At 34.9% G+C, this 21,851-nt stretch overlaps 1 protein-coding gene across 4 annotated transcripts in view; it reads right to left on the bottom strand.

Moving 5' to 3' along the window:
- The window catches only part of XPO4 (exportin 4), a 112,158-nt gene that overhangs the window by 22,005 nt on the left and 68,302 nt on the right, over positions 1 to 21,851 (bottom strand). For all 4 annotated transcript variants that reach the window (XM_004467531.4, XM_023591450.3, XM_071208187.1 and 1 more), the window contains 6 exons: positions 20,007 to 20,164; positions 19,586 to 19,760; positions 6,122 to 6,298; positions 5,388 to 5,530; positions 4,733 to 4,878; positions 3,747 to 3,924 (listed from right to left, as the gene is read on the bottom strand). In XM_004467531.4, the coding sequence (XP_004467588.2) occupies positions 3,747 to 3,924; positions 4,733 to 4,878; positions 5,388 to 5,530; positions 6,122 to 6,298; positions 19,586 to 19,760; positions 20,007 to 20,164 (977 nt within the window). The remainder of the gene's footprint in view (positions 1 to 3,746; positions 3,925 to 4,732; positions 4,879 to 5,387; positions 5,531 to 6,121; positions 6,299 to 19,585; positions 19,761 to 20,006; positions 20,165 to 21,851) is intronic.

Below are 21,851 nucleotides of genomic sequence, written 5' to 3'. Positions count from 1 at the left end.
TTTTAAATGATATTGTATCCAGATCAACAAAATCTGCAATAAAATGGCTGCATTAGTCCTTCAAATTTATGCACTGATATTTGATTATCACAGTGTTTTGATACCCACCATCATCCATTTAAAAAATAAGTAAGCTTTTCTATAACAGCTGGAAACTTTATATTGTTTTTCTCAAGTGGTCACTTAAATTTACTTCCTCAATAGAGCACTATCCTAAAATAATAAATAAATGCTTAAATATTTTATTTACATAACTATATACTTTTCTGAAACAACTATTAAGGCTATAAATTGAAGTAAAACTTTACAAAATTTTCAATGATCATAAGACTGCTTAAAAATGTCTTCTAGATTTAGTGATATTATTATTATGCAATTGACCAAAACACTACAAATATAAATTATTAAACATAAAAAATAAATGTTTATGCATGTCTTAATGAGATTAACTTAGCAGGGCTTTGTTTTTCATGGTTAGTTCATGTATCAGTGAATAAATATTATTGCTAGTATATGTAGGGTTGAACATTTGATTCCTATTTTTCATTTTAAGAGATATCATAAATAAATAGATTTCAAGTTACATGCCCCAAATCAGAGATCTACCTCAAAAGTTATTTTTAATAATTTTGCAAAGGGCTGAAAATTTCCTGAATTGTAAAACACAGTACTACTCATTACTCGGTCATTCACGCTCTCCACCACACTAGTTTTATCTTTCCTTTGTTTGGCATGCTGCAGGTTTTTTCACACCTGCCAATCCATTACAGAAAGGCTCGGAATAAGGCAGGGCTTTTTCCCCTTTTATGAAGTGGGAGAAAGGATAAGTAATGAAAGAGTGCTACAGGCAATTGTCAGGAAGATAAACTTGAGGATCCCTTGGGAGCCTTTCTTGATTCCTTCCTCCCTCGTCACTGCGGTGTTCAGCCAATCATCCAAGTCCTACAGAGCTATATCAGAAGGACCCTTCAAAGCCGTCTGTGTGCTTCTACCTTCACTGCCACCACTGCTGCTGAAAATGCTTGCTAACTTGCTTTGTCACTCTTTATTCCTATAGCTATCTTCCACAGTAAAATGCTTCTAAAACAATCTGATTAATCCACTGGCCTGCTTCAAGTCCTTTCCCCATTTTCAATCCTACTTCATTAGCCCAGCCAACACTTAACTCTCCATCAGGGTGGCCATTATTCCTCCCCTCCATGTTTATATACCAGCACATCAAACTTCCTCTTGCTTTGAGCCATGTTCTCTCATTCCCAGGCCGTTGCCTAAGTTTTGGATTTTGCCTGAGATACCCCTTCCCCTTCTTTGGTTTTCCTCGAAAACTCCTACTCAGTCTTGGGTAGCAGCTTAGATACGGTCTCTTCCAAGAAGCCCTTTTCCTGGCCCTCCCCTGCCCATAAGCGAGGTGAACCCAGGAGCTCCTATACCACTCTCACCATACTTTCATTGGATCCTCTGATCCTGGCACACAGGCAGTTGAAAAACCAACTGATGAAGACATCAAAATATTTTTTAACTGTTGATGTCCCAAGGCTGATTCTCCAATCTGACTTCCTTTACTTAAGCATTTAATCTAAACACTTTATGTTACAGACAGCCAACAAAATTTCCCATGTTTCAAATTAAACCTGGATAACATTTCATTTCATAAAACAAAAATTAGCCCTGTAAATCAAATAGAGCTTTCCGTAGCTCCTCCCCACCATGCCACTCTTTCTGGTCTGGGAGCCGGCATCTCCCTCCTGGCCTACTGCTTCCATCTTCGCCCTCTACATTTTACTCTCAGTGCAGCAGTCAGACTAACCTTTCAAACACGGATATTATTCTTTCCACTGTAACCTTTACCACACCACCCTATTTACTTCAGAGCAAAAGCCAGACCTTACAAAGGCCAGAAGACCATGTCTTAATTTTCCTAACTCATCTCCTACAAAATTCTACCTCACCCTGCTCAACCCAAGATGGCATTCTTGCTGTTTGAACATAGCAGGCATACCTTAGAACCTTTGCACTGGCTGTTCACTCTGTTTGGAATGCTTTTCCCCCAGATATCTTCATGGCCACCTCTGCTACCAACCTCAAGTCTTTCCTCAAAAGTCACCTTCCATGTAAGGCTTATATTATTCAAAATTACAAACAATCCCTAAAGCTTGTACTCTTTATACCACTTACCCTGCTTGGATTTTTACCCACAGTGCTAATTAGTCTTCTAACATATAAACGCTTATTTATCATCTCTCTCCCCCCACATGGAGCTCTAAAAGGGGGCCAATTTTTGTTTTGTTCACTGATGTATCCCAAATAACCTAGAATTGTGCCTGGTACATAGTAGATATTCAAGAACTATTTGTTAAATGATAATTTCTTATTTAAGTAATGTGAAGTACTGTAAAAAAAAAAAATCAAACAAGGGATGTTTCTCTAATATTCCATTCAGTTTTGCAAAAATTCTTTGGACTAAAAAAGTTTAGCCTCAGGTAAGGGGATTGATTTTTTGTCCAAATCCTCTCACCTCAACCCTCCATAGTCTGTGCTCTCAGATACCAAAGTGTTTTGCTCCCATACTGATCCCTGGGACTGGCAAAAGTTGAAAAAGCACTTAAAATACAAGGAAAGCATTCCTCTGCCCAGGCAAGAAATATGACAGAGAATATATCAAAGGCAGTACCCTGAAATGAATTGCATTTGGCATTAACATTCACCAAGACCCAAACCAAAAGCAGTGATTTCCACAAACGCTGAATCTAATGCCTACAGTAATCCCAAAGGAGAGAAAACTATTTAGACAGAGCATTTCAATATTTTATTTCAAACAAAAGACTATAATAATAAAGGAAATAAATCCCTAACTATTTCCTTCATATTAGTGTAATATTTCAACTTTATAAAATATCATATTTTCTAAGTAAGGGTTTAAATGATAGCCAGGCATTTTTGCATTAAAAAAAAGGGTCAGTCGGTCCTGTTACTACTTTTCATATTGATGAAAAAATAAAACAAAGTTATTATCATTACCAACATCTCTGCCTACAACTTAAAATTTAAAGATAAAGATTATGAATTTTAAAATGCTGTTTTCAAATCCATTTTTAGGAGCAAATCTAGCCCAGGTTTACCCCTCAATTTCATCATTAAGAATTAATGAATACTTTGCCATTAATATTTAGGAAGATGTGCTCCAAAGTTTCATCGATGCATATATGCATACAAATATTTCCATTTTATAAGGAATTATACAATTTTCTTTAAGAATTTAGCCACTGAAACATGATTTTGGCTTTCATAGACAATAAATACATGTTAACTTTCATTTGGTTTCTAAGAATCTCAAATTCTGTTTCCCTTCCTTTAGGGTGCCTGGAAGCTCATCACCACTGCTTTCAGGTGGATGAGGGATATGTTCGTTGTACATCAGATTGAATGTCCGTTCAAAGTCTCATTGTATTCAGAATACTTTTACATTATTTACCCTCAAGTACTGGACATAGCTATCGATTCTCACTAGAGTGGCATTGCTTATCAATATGTAGTACTTGCAATCCTTTTGTATTTCAAGGCTTCTCCAAGTTTTTATTTCCTTTCATGTATCAGATTAATTTTGTAAATCTGATACATGAAAGAAAGTAAACTCAAGTCATCTACCCATCAATTCAGAATTTATAAAACTCAAGTCATCTACCCATCAATTCAGAATTTATAAAACAGTATAAATTACAAGAGCACAGCTATAGAGTTCATATTACCTAATCACAGAATCTGTTCTGTTGTACCCTGGGATGGAAGAAGCCTTTTCTCCTGGAGATCCCAAAATTTGAAGTGTTGTATTAATGTCAACTTCAGATGAATGCTTAATGGAATATTCCATTATTTCTGGAGGTATTAGCGGAGTCTCTCCCTGAGTACCATCAGCTAAGAGGTAGCCTTCAGTTTAAAAAAAATTAAAAATGACAACTTAACAAATCTACATTTATCAACTTGTACTATATTTGTTTTCAGTTTTATTTGCTTTATATGCATCATATAAATTGAAGTAAAAATAAACTATAAATGCTAATCTGTTAATTTCAGGCTTTTTGAGAAAAATTGTCTCTGATTTAACCCTTAAAAATAGAGAAAAGGACAAATGTTTTATTTACCAATTTATAATTCATGGTGACACATAGGTTTTCTTAATCTACAACCTTTTGATAAATTTCAGTAATATGTTCTATAAAGTTAATAGGAATTCTATCATCTCCATCAAATTTTGATACTTGGGAATAGCTTTTCAAAAGTTAAGACTTTTTTTCTGATTATTCAAAGTGTGAAAACACTAATAGCATGGTGATTAAGAGTGAAGACCTTAAAAATCAGACTGCTTAGATCTGCATTTTGCTCTAAAAATCAAAAGCAATGTAACCATGGCCTAGTTGCTCATACTCTCTAAGTCTCAGCTTCTTCATTTATAAAATGGGGATAATAAAAATAATAACAATACCACCTAGTAACAGTACTTATGCAGTGGAATACTATGAAAAATGAATGATATCCACATAAAACATCTGGTATACAATCGGCATTATGTTAACCGTTATTTTTAAAAATGTATCCATAGCTCTGACAGTTAGCAGCTACATCCAAATTTCATTCAATACTTTGTAAGGATCAAAGTTTTTAAAATACAAAGCTTCTTTTAAGGCTTCAACTGCCCAGTTAGCAATTACATTTCTAAAAAGAACCACCGACCAACCTGTCACTAAAATGAGCCAGTGAATATCTTCATACAGATCATCAAGCATTTTGTTGTCAATGGTGCTTGAACCAGGTGAAGCAAGTAATTGCTGCTGATGCCTTTGTAACTGACCATGGAGCCTTGTTACTCTTTCTTCTAATAAACTAAAAGGAGCACAAAACAATAGCTTCATAAAATTTGATACTCAAAGACCTAGAATAATACATAACCTTCATTTATTAGAAAACATAAATTAAAATGTTAGCACAAAAACACATATACAAATATATTTATTATAGTACACAACTGTATTCTCATAGCACTATAGCAATTGTGATTTACTGTTTATGACAAAGAATTAAAACACTGTTTTACAAACAATCAAGTTTTACAACAGGCATTTGCAAATTGGTTATTCCAAGTTTTCATTTACATGGGTCAAATCATTTCTCATACCATGTTTTCCATAATCTCTCTGCCATCTATCCTGTAGTGCCTGTGCTCCAAATGTATATGCCAAGGAATGCAATCATGAGTATGTTTCTGTCCATTTGTTCCAGTGTGCTGGAATACGGGGTGGGGGTGTTTAAAGTCTTTAAACACTTTAAGTGCTCTCCAGGGAATTGTGAATATAGAATATTTTCTCCATGGGGTTTCTTTGGACTGTTTGTACCTTGTAAGAAGAGGTATACAGTGTTCTGCAGCAATTCTTCCTAGCATTCCTACACTGGCTAGTTGATCAGAAAACTGGTCTCGATCATCTTCTTGAAGTTCACTTATTTCTTCCTCCTCACGAGAGGCCACACCATTGGCAGTCTATTGTAGATAAAAGAAATAAAGAATGAGGAATTGAAGCACTATCTGCTTCAGTAACACTAACTTCTGCTGATAATGTATAATTTCTGGTACTGAAGATGAAAGGCAGAGCTGGACAGAGACAACCTTATAGTATGGTTGCCAAGGGACTCCTTTTCTAATTGTGTTGACAGCCCTATTAGATGCAAAAAGAAGGGGGAAAACAAGGAAGAGAAAAAAGTGGAGGATATTTACCCCTACCATAAATACAGTTCATTGCAAACCCATGACCCAGAGAATTTAACTTCTGTCATTGAAAGGATTTGACATTTTTTAAATCCATGGTTCTCTGGATACAGGAAGTAACTTATATTGCCTGACAACTATAAAGACACAGGTAGATAACTCACAACTGAAAAGAAAGAGGGTAACTACAAGCAACATCTCTCATAAAAAAGAACTCATTTAGACAATGGGGATCACTTTCCTTCCAGTTTAATGCTCTCAGCAAATGTGAGGGACTCCAATGTAAAATTCTAATATTACACAATTATTACACAATACATAATCAGTCTCTGATGATTTTTGATTATCATCTGGTTTAAAACTTACCAAATTCCTTGTGCCATCAGGAGCAGCTAGGTGGCACTGAATATAGGAGTTAAACACTTGAACTGCATGCTGGGTAAAAAAGCCTTTGTGGAAATGTTTGTCATCTTGGACCAAAATTAGCCAGGACTCCAACAATTTGTCATATGCTTCCATATATACCATATCATCTTTATCAAGCTAGAAGAAAGAAAAGAACAAATGGCCAGAGAAATAAAATGGGCATTATTGCAAGAACCACATAGCTAAGCATAAAAATAGTTTTAAAAAGTTTTTCCTTGGGAAGCGGACTTGGCCCAGTGGTTAGGATGTTCGTCTACCACAGGGGAGGTCCAGGGTTCAAGCTCCCGGCCTCCTTGACCCGTGTGGAGCTGGCCCACACGCAGTGCTGATGCGCGCAAGGAGCGCCCTGCCAGGCAGGGGTGGCCCCGTGTAGGGGAGCCCCATGCGCAAGGAGTGCGCCCCGTAAGGAGAGCCACCCAGCGCAAAAGTTCAGCCTGCCCAAGAATGGCACTGCACACACGAAGAGCTGACACAATAAGATGACACAACAAAAGGAAACACAGATTCCCGTTCCACTGATAAGGACAGAAGTAGTCACAGAAGAACACACTGTGAATGGACAGTGAGAGCAGACAACTGGGGTGGGGGTGGGGAATAAAATAAAATAACTAAATCTTAAAAAAAAAAGTTTTCCTTTAACATAGGTTCCTACTTATTATTCAATAACCCAGCTATATAGGTTCATTATAAAGTGAATTAATCAAGTCAAACACTGATGTAAACATGTAGGCTTTTATTTTTTTAAAAGACTAATTTTATTTATTTCTTCCCACCCACTCACTGCTTGCACTTGCTGTGTATCTGTTCACCTTCCTTGTTTCCTTAGAAGAAATAGGGAACTGAATCTGGAATCTCCAATGTGGGAGGGAGGTGCTTGCTTGAGCCACCTCCACTCCCTGCTTTGTTTTGTCTCATTAAATTTTCCTTGTGTCTCTTGTTGCATCATCTTGTTGCGTCATCTTGCTGCACCTGCCCATCGCATCAGCTTGCTGTCTTCTTTAGGAGGTACCTGGAACTGAACCAGGGACCTCCTCCCCCCCGCCCCCGCCAGCCCATGTCACAGGTAGGAGCCCAATCACTTAAGCCACATCTCAAACCCAAATTTTCATTTTATATTTTCCTGACTTTAAAGGGATATATACCCCAAATGGATAAGAGTCTTTGAATGTGATTTAGTGGAATATATACAACTTGTAAATACTTATAAAATCCATGTCTAATAGGTTCTAACTTATTAATACTGATTCTTCTCCTTGCTCATTCATCATAAAAGTACTGTCAACATGTTTTTAGCAAAACTGGATGACACAGATTCATGTCACAAAATACTGGGTAATGAATTTCTCCCAGTGGAATGACTGGATGACAATATCATATTTTTTGGTGTCCTTAGATATATATCTGAGATTTCACTTTTATTGTCATTTTTACCATCACTATACAGTCTAGAGTGCTGCTGTCTCTTTGTATGCACCTTGTGATTTCATTTAATTACTCTGAACCATCTTGTCCTGCTAATTTTCTTCACTGTTATTATGGGTAGTTCTAAAGGGAGGCAGGGAGGGAGGGAGGAAGGACAGACTTTTCAAAAAGATGCTGTGTCTCCAAACTTCCTTTATAGCTTCTTAAAAGATCATGTCATACTTTGGGCAATGCAATTGAAAACTGAAGAATAATGACTAGAAATGATTTCTTTTACTATTATTTCATCCTTCAGGTGATTCCATCATTCTTCCATTTTCTATTACTTTAGTCTATTTTACTATATGTGGGAATAATTGATGACTAATGGCAAAATAATTCCTAAGATGAAAGAGCAAAAGGTGACAAGATAGACAAGAAAAGTCCATTGGACTTATAAGGTAATTGAAAGAAAAAATGAATTTTTTCCTCTTTTTTTAACGTGTCTTTTTGTTCTTAAGGTCTCTGAGAAAGAATAAAAGTTATGGGAAAAAAACAAACAGTCAGAACTATTCAAAGAAATCAAAAACTAAAAATGGGTCCAATAGACCCTGATGATAAAGCTAAAGAATGTTGTCAGAAATAGCCAAATAAAACCTGTTAAAGCATCACCTGTTTTCAGGGATTGTAGATTCCATATCATTCACTGTTCCCAAAATGAAGCTACTTACAAGGCATTTTTTTTTTCCAATTTCATTTTTACTTAATATTAGGAAAAATTCCTCTGAGGAGCTGGTATGCTTCCTCTTTTTACATAAGCTTCTATTAAAGAATTGTATCTCCCTTGATGATACTCCAAGACTTTCAAATCCAAATGTGAAAATCGAACTTATTATCTCAGATAAGCTTATGGCCTATATAGCAGGGTTGCTCCCTTCTCTAGTCTTGATTTTCTATTCTAATTGTTTTCAAGTTTTAAAAGACGATTTCATTTTAAATGCTCCTTTTACAAGCCACTAGAAATCTTGTATGGAACAAAGAGAATTATAAAATAAAATAACCTCTAATACAGTTTCAACTGCTATGCTTATTATTTTTCTTGTTTCTCTCTAAAATAACATCCATTCTTCTAAAGCCTACATGATTTATGGAAGATAAACTGTGAAGAGGGCCTTATATAGCACAAGACACCACTGGAAGGGTTAATTGGGCTCTAAAATAATTTATTGAAAATGAGGCTTTACTTCTTTAAGTACAGTAAAATGTATACTACCCAGGAGAGTCATGTGGTGATTTAATACAAGAATTTTCACTGCAGCATTATTCAGTACAAATTGATTTAGTGAGCCATTCTCTTACTATTTAGCATTTAAAATGATGATTTCTCACACTAATGAATGATGCAAGAAAATGCTCATAATTTGGTGTCCTTTTAAATGTTTGTATTTCCAAGATTTACAAAAAAAGGCATTTAAAAGCTCTATGTATAAATACAGAGATGCAAAAATAGACTGCCACCCAAATGATAACAAACTTATATGTGATAGGTGACGACATGTTTGAAAAATTTTAACTTTATGCACTGTTTGAATTACTTTTTCCCATGAGCATATACCATTTTTATAAAATAAAACTGAATTTTTAAATGATATTAGTAAGGAGGTTGAAATTATAAATGAAGTTAAAAACTTACAAGAAATGGACACATTCCTAGAACACATGACTTGGCAAAATTTGATCAAGAAAAAGAAAAAAGAAAAACAAAAACCTGAATGCTCCTATATTTAATCATTTTAAAAAATAATAATTACTTAAAATTTTTCCCAAAAGGAAATACCAGGCCCAGCAGATTCACAGGTGAGTTTTACTGATCTAGGGAATAGAAAAGAGAATGAGTTGGGAAGTGATCCATGAAGCTGATAAAACTTTGATACCAAATGAATACAACAGTACATAAAAAACATGATACATCATGATCAAGTTGGGTTCAACTCAGAAACACAAGGATAATTTTAATATTAAAATAATCTATAAAGTCAATTTACAACATTAACAAATTATGCAGATTAGCATTTGGTAATATTCAATACTTATTCGTGTTTTTTAAAAAAACTTAATTCTGATACAGTATAGTGCAACAATCTACAGCAAACATTATTCCTAATGATGAACTAGAAAAGATGCCTTCTATATAAGATTGTATTCAACAATGCATAAAAGAAAGAAGAATGCATTGTAAAAATCAGAGAAAAAAATAAAATTGTTAAAATTGAAAAGGGGAAGGTGGATGTGGCTCAAGCAATTAGCTCCTGCCTATCACATGGGAGGTCTCAGGTTCAGTTTCCAGTGTCTCCTAAAGAGAAGATGAGCAGACAGCAAATGGAATGGACACAGAGAGTACACAGCGATTGCAAATGGGGTGGGGTGGGGGAAGGATAAATAAAATAATTATCTTAAAAAAAAAAAAGATTAAAAATAAAGAAGTAAAATTGTCATTATTCAGAGATGAGATGATTATCCATAGAAAACCAAAACTTTAAAGACAAATTACTAGAATTAATAAGAATTCTGAAATTTGAGTAAATCAATCTTACAAATAACAGTTGCATTTCTCTATGTCAACAGCTATGGGAAAAATGTAGTTTTAAAAATATACTATTTGCAATCGTAACAAAAAACAAGGTACTTAAGAAGAATTTACTTTTATTGGGAGACAATAAATAAGACCTAAATTAGTACAAAGAGATATACCATATATGGATAGACAGAGTTAATATAGTAAAGATGTCCATTCTCCTGAAACCAAAGGCTCACAACCATCTCAACCAAAATCCCAACTTAACAAAATGAAAAAAGTTTATATGGAAGCCTAACAAGTGAAATATATTTAAGACTTTTCTGAAGAATACGGTGAGGGAACTTGTCCTATCAAGTATCTAGACTTCCCCTTAGGACAATGGGATATAGTTGAAGAAGTAGACAAACTGACCAATGAATTTTATTAGACATCTCAGAGAAAGACCCACACATTTGTGGAAACTAGAACCACGACAGCAGTAGTCATGCAGATCATTGAGAACTGAAGGGCTATCCAATGAACAGTGCTGGAAAAAATCTGTTATCCACATGGAAAAAAATGGAATTGGATCTTTACTTAATATGCTTTCCAAATTCAATTCTAAAATGGTTAAGTTGTGAAAGACAAACGTTTATAAAGCTTTTAAAAATAAATCACAAGAACAGTAGGTGTCTTAGGCAAGGTACCAATAATGCTAATAATAGAAGAAATGAAAATGAGTTCAACTACAGTATGATAAATAATATTTGTCCATGAAAAGATACTATAAAGCCCAAGTGCAATTTGGTATCTAGGATTAGATCCTGGAACAGAAAAAGGATATGAGTGGAAAAATCAGTAAAATTCAAATAAAACCTGTAGTTTACTTAATAATAATGTACTAATGATAATTTCTTGGTTTTGACAAACATATTAGGGTTAAGTTATGTAATTTTAGGAGAAACTGGGTGAAAGGTCTTTGAGAACTCCCTGAACTTTCTGTAAATCTTTCCAACTTTCTATAAATCTAAAATTATTTCATATAAAAATTTAAAAAATATTTATCATAAAGTGAAAAGAGGAGCGACAAAACTGGAAGAATAGATCTGCAATACACACATAATCAACAAAAGATTAGTGTCCAGAATAAAGAATTTCTGGAAATCAATAAGAAAAAGGCAATTAACATGATAGAAAAATGGGCAATGGACATGAACAAGCATTTATTTCACAAGTGGATACAGGGAAATTATATACTTCTATAGGCTAAAAAATGCTCAACCTTGTTAGTAATGAGGAAAACACACCAAGACCATATTTTCTACTTGTTAAGTTTGGCAAAAATGTCAAGCCAGTAAATGTTGGTAAGGACATGAATCTGTGATAACATATACACCACTGGTGGACTTGAAATTCTGTCCATTTACTTCAGCAACACTTTGACACCATCTTATAAAACTGAATGATATCAGGTACAAGATCAACATCCAAAAATCAGTAGCGTTTTTATACACTAGCACTGAACAATCAGAAGAAGAAATCAAGGAAAAAATTCCATTTATAAGAGCAACTGAAAGAATAAAAAATCCAGGAAAATGGCGTAGATGTAGCTCAGTAGATGAGCATCTGCTTCCCATGTACGATTCAATCCCCAGTACCTCCTAAAAAAAAATTCTAGAAATAAATCTAACCAAGTATGTAAAGGGCTTGTACACAGGAAACTATAAAATATTGCTAAAAGGAATAAAAGAAGACCCAAACAAATGGGATGTTCCATGGTCACGGATCGTAAGACCAAATATTAAGATGTCAATTCTACACAAAATGATTTGCAGATTCGAAAAACCTACTTTGCAGAAATGAAAAAGCCAATCATCAAATTTATATGGAAGTTTAAAACAGGCCCCAAATAGCCAAAGCCATCTTTAAAAAGAAGAATGACATTATAGGACTCACACTTCCCAATGTTAAAACTTATTACAAAGCTACAAAATCAAAACAGCATGGTATTGGCACAATGACAGACTTACAAACCAAGGGAACAGAACTGATATCTCAGAAAATCAACCCTTACATTGATGGTGAAATGATTTTTGACATTTCCATTAAATGGGGAAAGAATAGTTTTTTCAACAAATGGTGCTGAGAAAACTGGATCCCCATATGCAAAGGAATGAAGATGGATCCCTACCTCATACCTTACATAAAAACAAATTCAAAACAGACTAAAGACCGAAATACAAGAGCCAGAACTATCAAACTGCTAGAAGAAAACATAGCAAAGCATTTTTAGAACCTTATATTAGGCAATGATTTCTTAAAATTTTCACTCAAAGTACAAGCAACAAAAGATAAAATAGGTAAATGGGACCCAGTCAAAATTTAAAACTTTCATGCATCAAAGGACTTTATCGTGAAAATAAAACTATCATCTACACAATGGGAGAAAATATTTAAAAACTACATATTCTTATAACGGTTTACTATAGAGGATACATAAAGAAATCCTTCAAATCAACAACAAAAAGACAAATCACCCAATTAAAAAATGGGCAAAAGACTTGAATAGACATTTCTTCAAAGAAAACAAACATACAAATCACTGTAAAGCACATGAAAAGATGCTCAACATCATTAGCCATTAGGGGAGTGCAAATGAAAACCACAATGAGAGACCTGGGAGCAGCTAATAATAAGAAAATGGAATATTACAAGTGAGGGTATAAAGAGACAGGAATAGTCATTCATTGCTGGTGGTAATGTAAAATGGAGCAGCTGCTGTGGAAGACAGTTTGGCGGGTCCTCAAAAAGTTATGACCCAGCAATACTACTCCTAGATATGTACCCAAAAGAACTGAAAGTGGACACTCAAACAGATATTAGTGCACCAATGTTCACAGCAGTATTATTCACAATTGCCAAGAGATGGAAGCAACCCAAGTGTCCGTCAACTAATAAATGGATAACAAAATCTAGTATATACACACACTGTAATATTTAGCCATAAAAAGGAATGAAGTTCCGACACATAAAAGACATAGATGAACCCTGAAGATACAAACTAGACACGAAAGGACAAATATTGTATGATCTGTATGATATGAAATAATGAGAAAAAGCAAACTCACTGAGTCAAAATCTAGAATATAAATTACAAGGAATGGGGTGCAGGTAGGAAACAGGGAGTTAAGGCTTAAATTGTATAATGTTTCTATCTCAGTTGATTGTAAAGTTTTGGTAATGGATGGTGTGCTGATGGTAGTACAACATTGTGACCTAATTAACAGCACTGAATTATATATTGGATGTGATTAAAAGAGGAAATTTTATATTATATATATGGTACTGAACTCAAAACGTGCTTTCATCAATTGTAACAAATGTTCCACGCTAATGTAAGGTGTTAATAACAGGGTGACTATATGGGAGTCCTGTACTTTATGCATTAATGTTCACTTATTTTATGATCCAGAAATTCCACCCCTAGGTTTATATCTTAGAAAAACTCTCAGAAATGTGTAATAGAAAACATGTTTAAAAATGTTTATTGCAGCAGTGGGTATACTGGCAAAAAAAGGAGGGGAACCAAAAAAGTTAATCTAAGGGAATGGATGTGGCTCAAGTGGTTGAATACCTTGTTTCCCACATGAGAGGTCCCAGGTTTGGATCCCAGTGCCTCCTTAAAAACAAAAAACCAAATAGCAAGCAAACAAACAAAAAACCCAACTCAGGGGAGCCAATGTGGCTCAGTGGTTGCGCACTGGCTTCTCATATACAAGATTCCAGGTTCAATCTCTGGCCCTGGTACCTCAAAAAAAAAAATAAATAAAAATAAAAACATCATCTAAAACAGATTGGAGGGAAGCGGACTTGGCCCAGTGGATAGGGGTCCGTCTACCACAAAGGAGGTCCGCGGTTCAAACCCTGGGCCTCCTTGACCCATGTGGAGCTGGCCCACGTGCAGTGCTGATGTGTGCAAGGAGTGCGGTGCCACACAGGGGTGCCCCTGTGTAGGGGAGCCCCACGCGCAAGGAGTGTGCCCCATAAGGAGAGCCGCCCAGCACAAAAGAAAGTGCAGCCTGCCCAAGAATGGTGCTGTACACACGGAGAGCTGACGCAGCAAGATGATACAACAAAAAGAAACAGATTCTCGTGACGCTGACAACAGAAGTGGACAAAGAAGACGACGCAGCAAATGGACACAGAGAACAGACAAACGGGGTGGGGGGGGGGAAGGGAGAGAAATAAATAAATCTTAAAAAAAAAAAGAAACACAGATTCCCATGCCGCTGACAACAACAGAAGCAGACCAAAGAACATGCAGCAAATGCACACAGAGACAGACAATTGGGGCGGGGTTGGGGGAAAGGGGAGAGAAACAAATAAAAAATAAATCTTTAAAAAAATTTTTAAAAAAACTAAAAAAAATAAAACAGATTGGAGCGGATACGGCTCAAGTGATAGAACTTCCGCCTACCATATGGGAGGACCTGGGTTTGATCCCTGGGGCCTCCTAGTGAAAAAAAGAAGAGAAAGTGTGCCCACGGTGAGCCAGTGCCCACTCAAGTGAGTCACGCAGCAAGATGATGATGCAAGAAAAGAGAGACAAGGGGAGAGTCAAGGTGAGGTGCAGAAACCAGGAAGTGAGGTGGCACAATTGACAGGGAACCTCTCTCCACATCGGGAGTCTCCAAGATCGAATCCTGGTACATCCTAAAGGAGAGAAAGTAAGAAGAGAAGACAACACAGACAGCAAAAACAGCAGGGCAGGAGGAGGGGAAGGGGAATAAATAAAATCTTAAAAAAAAAACAAACAACAAAACCAGATTGGAAAAACAAATTGTATAATAGTCACACAATGGCATATTTTATATATGATAAAAAATTTTAAGCAAGGGAATAATAAATTTTAAAAGAGTGGTTGTTTCTATTTTGGGGGGTGGAAACAAAAATATCAAGGGAAATGGGACTGGGATGGAGTACAGTGGTACTATCAGCAACTGTACTGCTAACAATCAAGCTCTTGAATTGAGTTATGGGTTCACAAATGATCATTTTATTATTCTGTTTTAAATTTTATATCTGTTACAATTTTTTTGTCTGGATCAGATATGACAAGCTCCTTCCTGTTGGTCTTGACAACTAAAGATAGGATATATAAAATGATCAAAGTGCTCAAATGGCCAAGTACAATACTCAATTTGTTAATAGCCAGAGGAAGTGGTTTTATTCATTCAACAAAAATTTATTGAATGCTAAGAGCTAATGCTGGAATACAGAGATGAATAAGATAGTTTCTTCCCAAAGAAACAACTGCAGCCTGTTCATATACTTAACAAAGCATGTGCTTTGCGGACATCATTTGTTAAGTCTTAACAGTTTACCTTGCCAAAATAAACAGATGGGTAACATATCTTAAGAGGAACTCATCTAAATGGAATAGCATTTAGGTGGCCTACAGAATCTCAAAAGGAAAAAGCAGGACATAGTATCTAAGGACTGTGTTAGTACATATCTAATAAATGCTACCATAGTTCAATTATTTACATATGGAATGTAGAAGCCTTGTTATCATTGAAAGAGTTTTCAACAATCCCTTCTATAAAGCCATTATTAGACAAAACCGAAGATTTAAGTAGACTGTAAGAGTTCCTAGTCACTGGATAGTGACTTAAAATAAGGAATTATGGGCTTTTAAAAATTGCTTTCTGGTTCCTTTTGGATACAAATATAAGTTTAACTCATCAGGCAAAGGGTGAGAAGTTTGGTTGATGACAATTGGCAACTAAATCTTTCAGTCTGCTCACAGAGAACTGAAACCTAAGCTAGTGCTTTTTCATAATACCTTGGCCCTGCTCCACGGCCATGCTGGCCCACAACCAGAAGCCGGGCCAGCAGCACGTGCACAGAGATGACTCAGGAGGCCCAGCTAGACACGATGTGCTCATGCACGGGGCATTGCCAGGCCAGCTGCCAGAGAGGCTTTGGAGAGGGGCTTAGAGCCGCTGAGACTACTTGACCCCACTTTGCTGCATTTGGGAGTAGAGAGTGGGAGAAGGTGATCAGAATGTAAGACTGGCACTTGCACGTCAAGTCCCATAACTAATTTGCCAGTGTACAGAGGAGTATATATAGCTGCAGCTTTTCAGTCAGAGGAGAAATGTGAAACTTCTAGGTTTTGATAATTATGTTGAATACATAGTTCCAAAATAATGTTTAATTTTATTCATGAAAATTCCATCAAATGAAGATTTGGAAAGAAAATGTTCAGTATATACATCTTTTTTCCTGACACTGAACTGAATTTCTGAGATTAAAATCTAATATCAAATACTATAAAGGTATATAAGATAAACTTCATGCTAGAATACATCTAAGTTATTTTGATTATTATACTGTGAAAAACTCCAAATCTACTCCTAAGTACCATGGTACCATGGTTATTATCATACATTGGGTATAACCCCTACCACTACAATCGATTTTTCTCCCACAAAAAGCAAATAACCAACTTGACAACTCCAAATATTTTCATGAAACTGGAAAAGTCTTTCTGTTGCTCGTAAGACTATCTTCATATGTAAACATAAATTATATGAGTTAAGGAAAGCATATAATTCATGGATGTAAGTGTAATGAGATGGTATGGGCAATTAATCTTCACACAGAATGTTTATTCCTAAGGAATAAACTTTAATAAATTCCTTAACCTTAACTTTGGGATCTCTATTTCTAGCCTGAGGCTGCTGGTACTGACTCTCTTACTGTTTACAAGACTTCAGATTGAAAACAAATTCAAATGATCAGAGACTGTAGAAGCTGGGAAAATATGTGGTAAACACTGGCTGGGTAGTTCACTAGCAGCATCTGCTAGCAAACATGATGGAAAGAATTATTTGGCAAAAATATTTATGTAAGAAAAAAATGTGCTTGCAAAAACAGGAAGTAAATGTAGGAAAAAAGGCTCTATCAATGTATTATTTCTTAATCTGAATGGTTAATACACAACTGTTCATTTCATTATGCTTTTATACCTTTCATAAACACATTAAGAATTTTACTCTATATGAACAAAATACTTCCCAAGAAATTTAAATTTTACAGGCATTGGCACAATCCCCAAGTCCACTGACAGATCATAAGCAATATTTTTATTGCACAGTGTAAAAACTTAATAGAGAATGACATACTAAAGATCAAAGACTAAAAGCTATATTATTTTATGCCATTATTCATTTGTTAGCAATATTTAGTTTTTTTTCTTACTGCAGTATCACTTCGGCCAATATGGCAATAATGGAGAAAAATGACAGAACTGCCATGAGTAAAACTTCATGAAATGTCCATTAAAAAAGATTTAGAAGTCTTTGAATGTCAAACACTTCCTTATCTAGTTATTTTGACTTTTTCTAGATGTTCCTTAAAGCACAAATTAATTGAACTTCAGAGAATTTATGCAGCTGACAGGTCATCAACTGTGTATTATGGATGAGTATTACAATTACTGGGTGTCCAAGGAAAGAGAAGAGGGCATGGCCCCTATTCCAGAAGAGCCAATCAGTTTGGTTAGATTTGTTTATGTGCTTCTGGTGTTAGCTACCCATTCCACAACACCCCATGCCCTACCCCCAACACACACAAGATCTACTGAAAACCACACAGGGTAGCCATGACATTAACAGTATCCATTCAGTTTTCAGGCAACTCATCTTGCAAGGGCCACCCTTAGCCCTCAACCTTACCAAACCTCACCACCTGGCCTCTATAATAATGCAAGCCTTTAGGGAAATCTTTTTCCTCTGCCCTTTACAACAGGTGACCAGTTATTTTTAAAAATACTTAAGTCAATATCATAAACAGATTAAAAGACTAAAAGAAATCACACTTTTCTTTAAATAAAACCTCTTAGTTACACCATAACTGAAACATACTTTCTTGAGAAACAAAGCACAGTACGTACCTACTTCTCTAAAAGTGTATCTAGTTTTTTTTTTCTTATTTCTAATATTCTTATATCAAGCCTTGGCAGACAAACTTTCTCTGCCAAGTTTGTCAGTCTCTTGGTCAAAACAAATTCTGAAATTAAAATTTGCAAACAAAGAATGCCATATATTTTCCAGCAATTCTTTAAAACGGTTAGCAACATTCTTAAACCACAACCAAAAAAAACTAAGATAGTTGTGTTTCTAAATATGTGACATACATGCTGTTTAACCTAACTGGTTTAGAAGGGAAAACAAACCAAGGGAAAAGAACAAAGTACAATGAAACTATGTTAAATGAAAATGACTGATGCGGAATCTGTGATGATTTGCAAGGTATCTGAGTAAAGCTTAAATACTTGAAAAATCCCTGGAATTCCCTTTTTAGAACACAAATTTTCCCCTGAGAAATTCAAATGCCACATATGATGCCTTTATACTTCTATTCCTCCACTGCCTATATTTTTTCCAATACTTAAATACCTACCTGACCTGGTTCGTTTCCTTTTCAGATAACTATTAAGTGCCCAACTATATAAACACAATCCTTCCCAAGTTCGTTACTCTCTGAACAACTTTTGAAGGAATATGCTAAACTCAAATATTTTTTGTCAGACCCCTACCTAAACAACTCAGTTAGGATTTAACCTGGAAATTTAATGGAATACAAATAATCTGTTTACTCTTACAGTTTTAAAAAAAGATTCACGTTTTAATTTATAGAAAGAAAAACTAGTTTCAACGATTTAATAACTAAAATAAATCAATTATTTTCTATGATTATAGTTTTCATAGTAACTTTAAAAAGCAGCAATGCTGTCAAGAGGTCCTAGAACATGTTTTCCAAATTTAAAAATAAAACTTGGAAAATTCATACTTGAAAACTTGTGCCTAAGAACACCTTTAGGATTATTTATTGTAGCTAAATTGCAACATAAATTAAATTCTACCAAAATATACTATTAAACTATACCACCAAAAAAAACCAAAGAGCACAATCTAATAAAAATAAGCATGGTTACAATTAATTGAACCAAATTATATTTACATAATTTCCAGTTAAGTCCAAACTAGAATGTTTCTGAAAATAATTTTATAAAATCCCACAGTCATAACCATACCATAAAGTTAGAAGAAGCATCCCTTTAACTTAAAATTTTTATTATTAAGATGGGCTTCCAAAATAATTTTTAATATATCTCACTCCATTTTCTATGTCAGGGAGTAAATTACCTCAAAATTAAAATCTTAAGACCAATACATTCCATCCACTAAAATAATTTGAATCCACACATTTTTAAGGTCATATTTCCAAACTCATGTTGCCAAATAATTTGTACATATAAACACAAAAGAAATTTTAACACTTGTTAAAAACAATTAATCGTCATGAAACCTGTTCTAAAAACACAGCAAATTTCCTTATAAAAACTGAAAAGTATTTATTTTAGAATAGCCACTCACCACTTCTTCTAATGCAGCACTTCGCCCAAAAGAACAAGTGAGGTGTGTGAGGCAGTTAACGAAGGAGGAGAAAAGTTCATTTGGAATGGCAGTTAAAACATTTCGAGGGAACACAGTTATCAGGTTGCTGATAATGCTGGAGATTCCCACAGCTTCAGAATCTTCTATTTCAATTCTATAAATCAAGTAATGAGTATTATTAAGTAGTAGTAAAAGAAGTCACAATAACTCATTTCCAAACATGCAAATATTATGACCTATTCCTGTTCAAAGGTATGTCTGTGTATTAATTTCAAATTACCAATATATTACTTCAAAATATAAAAAGAGGGGACAAATAATTAGTCCCTCTTCTTCCTCCAGAGCTAAACACAAAAAACTCCAAGTTCCTTTTTCAGCTATAAGGGGCAAGTATACCTACCCATTGATAGTATTCAGTAATCCCTCAATGAAGTGTGCTAGATAATCAACTTGTGATCCTTCATCCGGGAAGATGGGTCCATGCAGAGAAGCTAACTGGGCAAGGCACTGTAGAGAATCTTGTGCCATATCTGAATCTTCTCTGATTTTTCGATGTACCTGTTAGAAAGAATTACTAATCCATAAATATAAATTCTTCTTTTGTAAGGGTCACGTGTCTATCATGCCGAATGAGGTAAGAGAAAATTTCACTGTTGCTGGTTATCTGTAGAAAATAGATTTAATTCCTGAATTAAACTAAATTTGAAAATTGTCCCTCATCCATTTTACATCATAAGCCATGATTTTAAACATATCAATTAATTTTTAACTGAGGGCTTCCTACATTTTGAAAATTGAACTGCCTCCAGCATGTTATGACAAAGAGAGAAACAGATGCCAGCCAGTCAGACATACTGCTACTTCTAAAAACAGCAACAACGACAGTCATCTGTATTATGCTAACTATGCCTAGCTACGGCTTCTTGCTAAAGTTAGCAGACAAGTTCAATCAAGAGTATATAGATGTTGCTTTGGTTCAAGTAAATAACTGCAGAATTAGAAAATCAATATACCATTCAATCCCTAGATAATCTTTCATTCAACAAATATACAAGCATACTCTTTTACTAATTCAAATTGCCACAATTCCTTTGTTTGAATCTCATTCTATCCTTCAACATTGTTATTTTATTAACAGATGCTATTTTTTTTATTAAAATTTCAATTAATTTAATTTATATTAATTTTAAAGCTCATCAAAATGTTATTTCAATGATGCAATTACTGATGGTAAAAGACCTGTTATATACTGTGAAGGAAATGTTCTCAAAATACTGCTATCTAATTTTACAGTATTAATAATATTCTCAAATTTTATAGATGCCTCATTACTGTGACCTAACATAATTAAAATAGCGAAGGAAAATGTACATTTAGTAAAGAAATTATACGGTAACTATTTGCTTTAATCTACCACAAATGTCCCTATGTGGCCATCTTCTGGTTTCCACAAGCACTTTGCTGAGTCACACAATTTTGAACATTTATTTCCTATTGTTTCAGGTTCTGTTCACTTTTTCTCTGCAAATATTGGTAAATTATTAGAGATTAAAACATTTCTTATAAATATTCATTGGTACAGTGTTTGAGACACAGTGAGCACATATTCATTCACAGATTGATTCCATTCATTTCTGTTGTTGTGTTGTGTTTTGTTTTGTTTTGTTTAGGTACTAGAGCCGGGAATTGAACCTGGGGACCTCTTCTGGGGGAAGCTGGCACTCAACCATAGAGCCACATGGGCTCTCTCGTTTGTTTGCTTGTTGTTTGCTCCTGTCTCTAGGAGGCACCGGGAACCGAACCCAGGATCTCCTATGTAGGAAGAAGGCACTCAACTGCTTGAGCCACATCCACTCCCCTCCATTCATTTTTCATCTCCAAATTTCTTAAGGCTCTAGTTAAGAAATCTGTAAGTGCTAAAAAGTCTCTAGAAATTATAAAGTTAACCAATACACTGACATGCTTAAAATATGTTGTTATCCTCTTTGATCTAGAACAGGGGCTGCCAAAACATCACCCATGGGCCAAATCTGGCCTGCCTGACTGTTAGTCCACAAAGTAAGAGTGATTTTATGTTTTGAAATACTTGGGAAAAAAAAATAAAAATAAAAATAATTAATGATACATGAAAATTATTAAAAATTCAAGAAGTCCACTCATAAAGTTTTCTTGGAATACAGTCATACTCATTTGTTTACCTGCAACCTAGGACTGTTTTTGTATGATAATGGCAGAGTTGAGTAGT

The sequence above is a fragment of the Dasypus novemcinctus genome, chromosome 15 (genome assembly GCF_030445035.2).
Source record: "Dasypus novemcinctus isolate mDasNov1 chromosome 15, mDasNov1.1.hap2, whole genome shotgun sequence".
NCBI classification, from domain to species: Eukaryota; Metazoa; Chordata; class Mammalia; order Cingulata; family Dasypodidae; genus Dasypus; species Dasypus novemcinctus.
The sequence above is the reverse complement of the archived record's forward strand: the minus strand, read 5'-3'. Positions and strand labels throughout refer to the sequence as shown.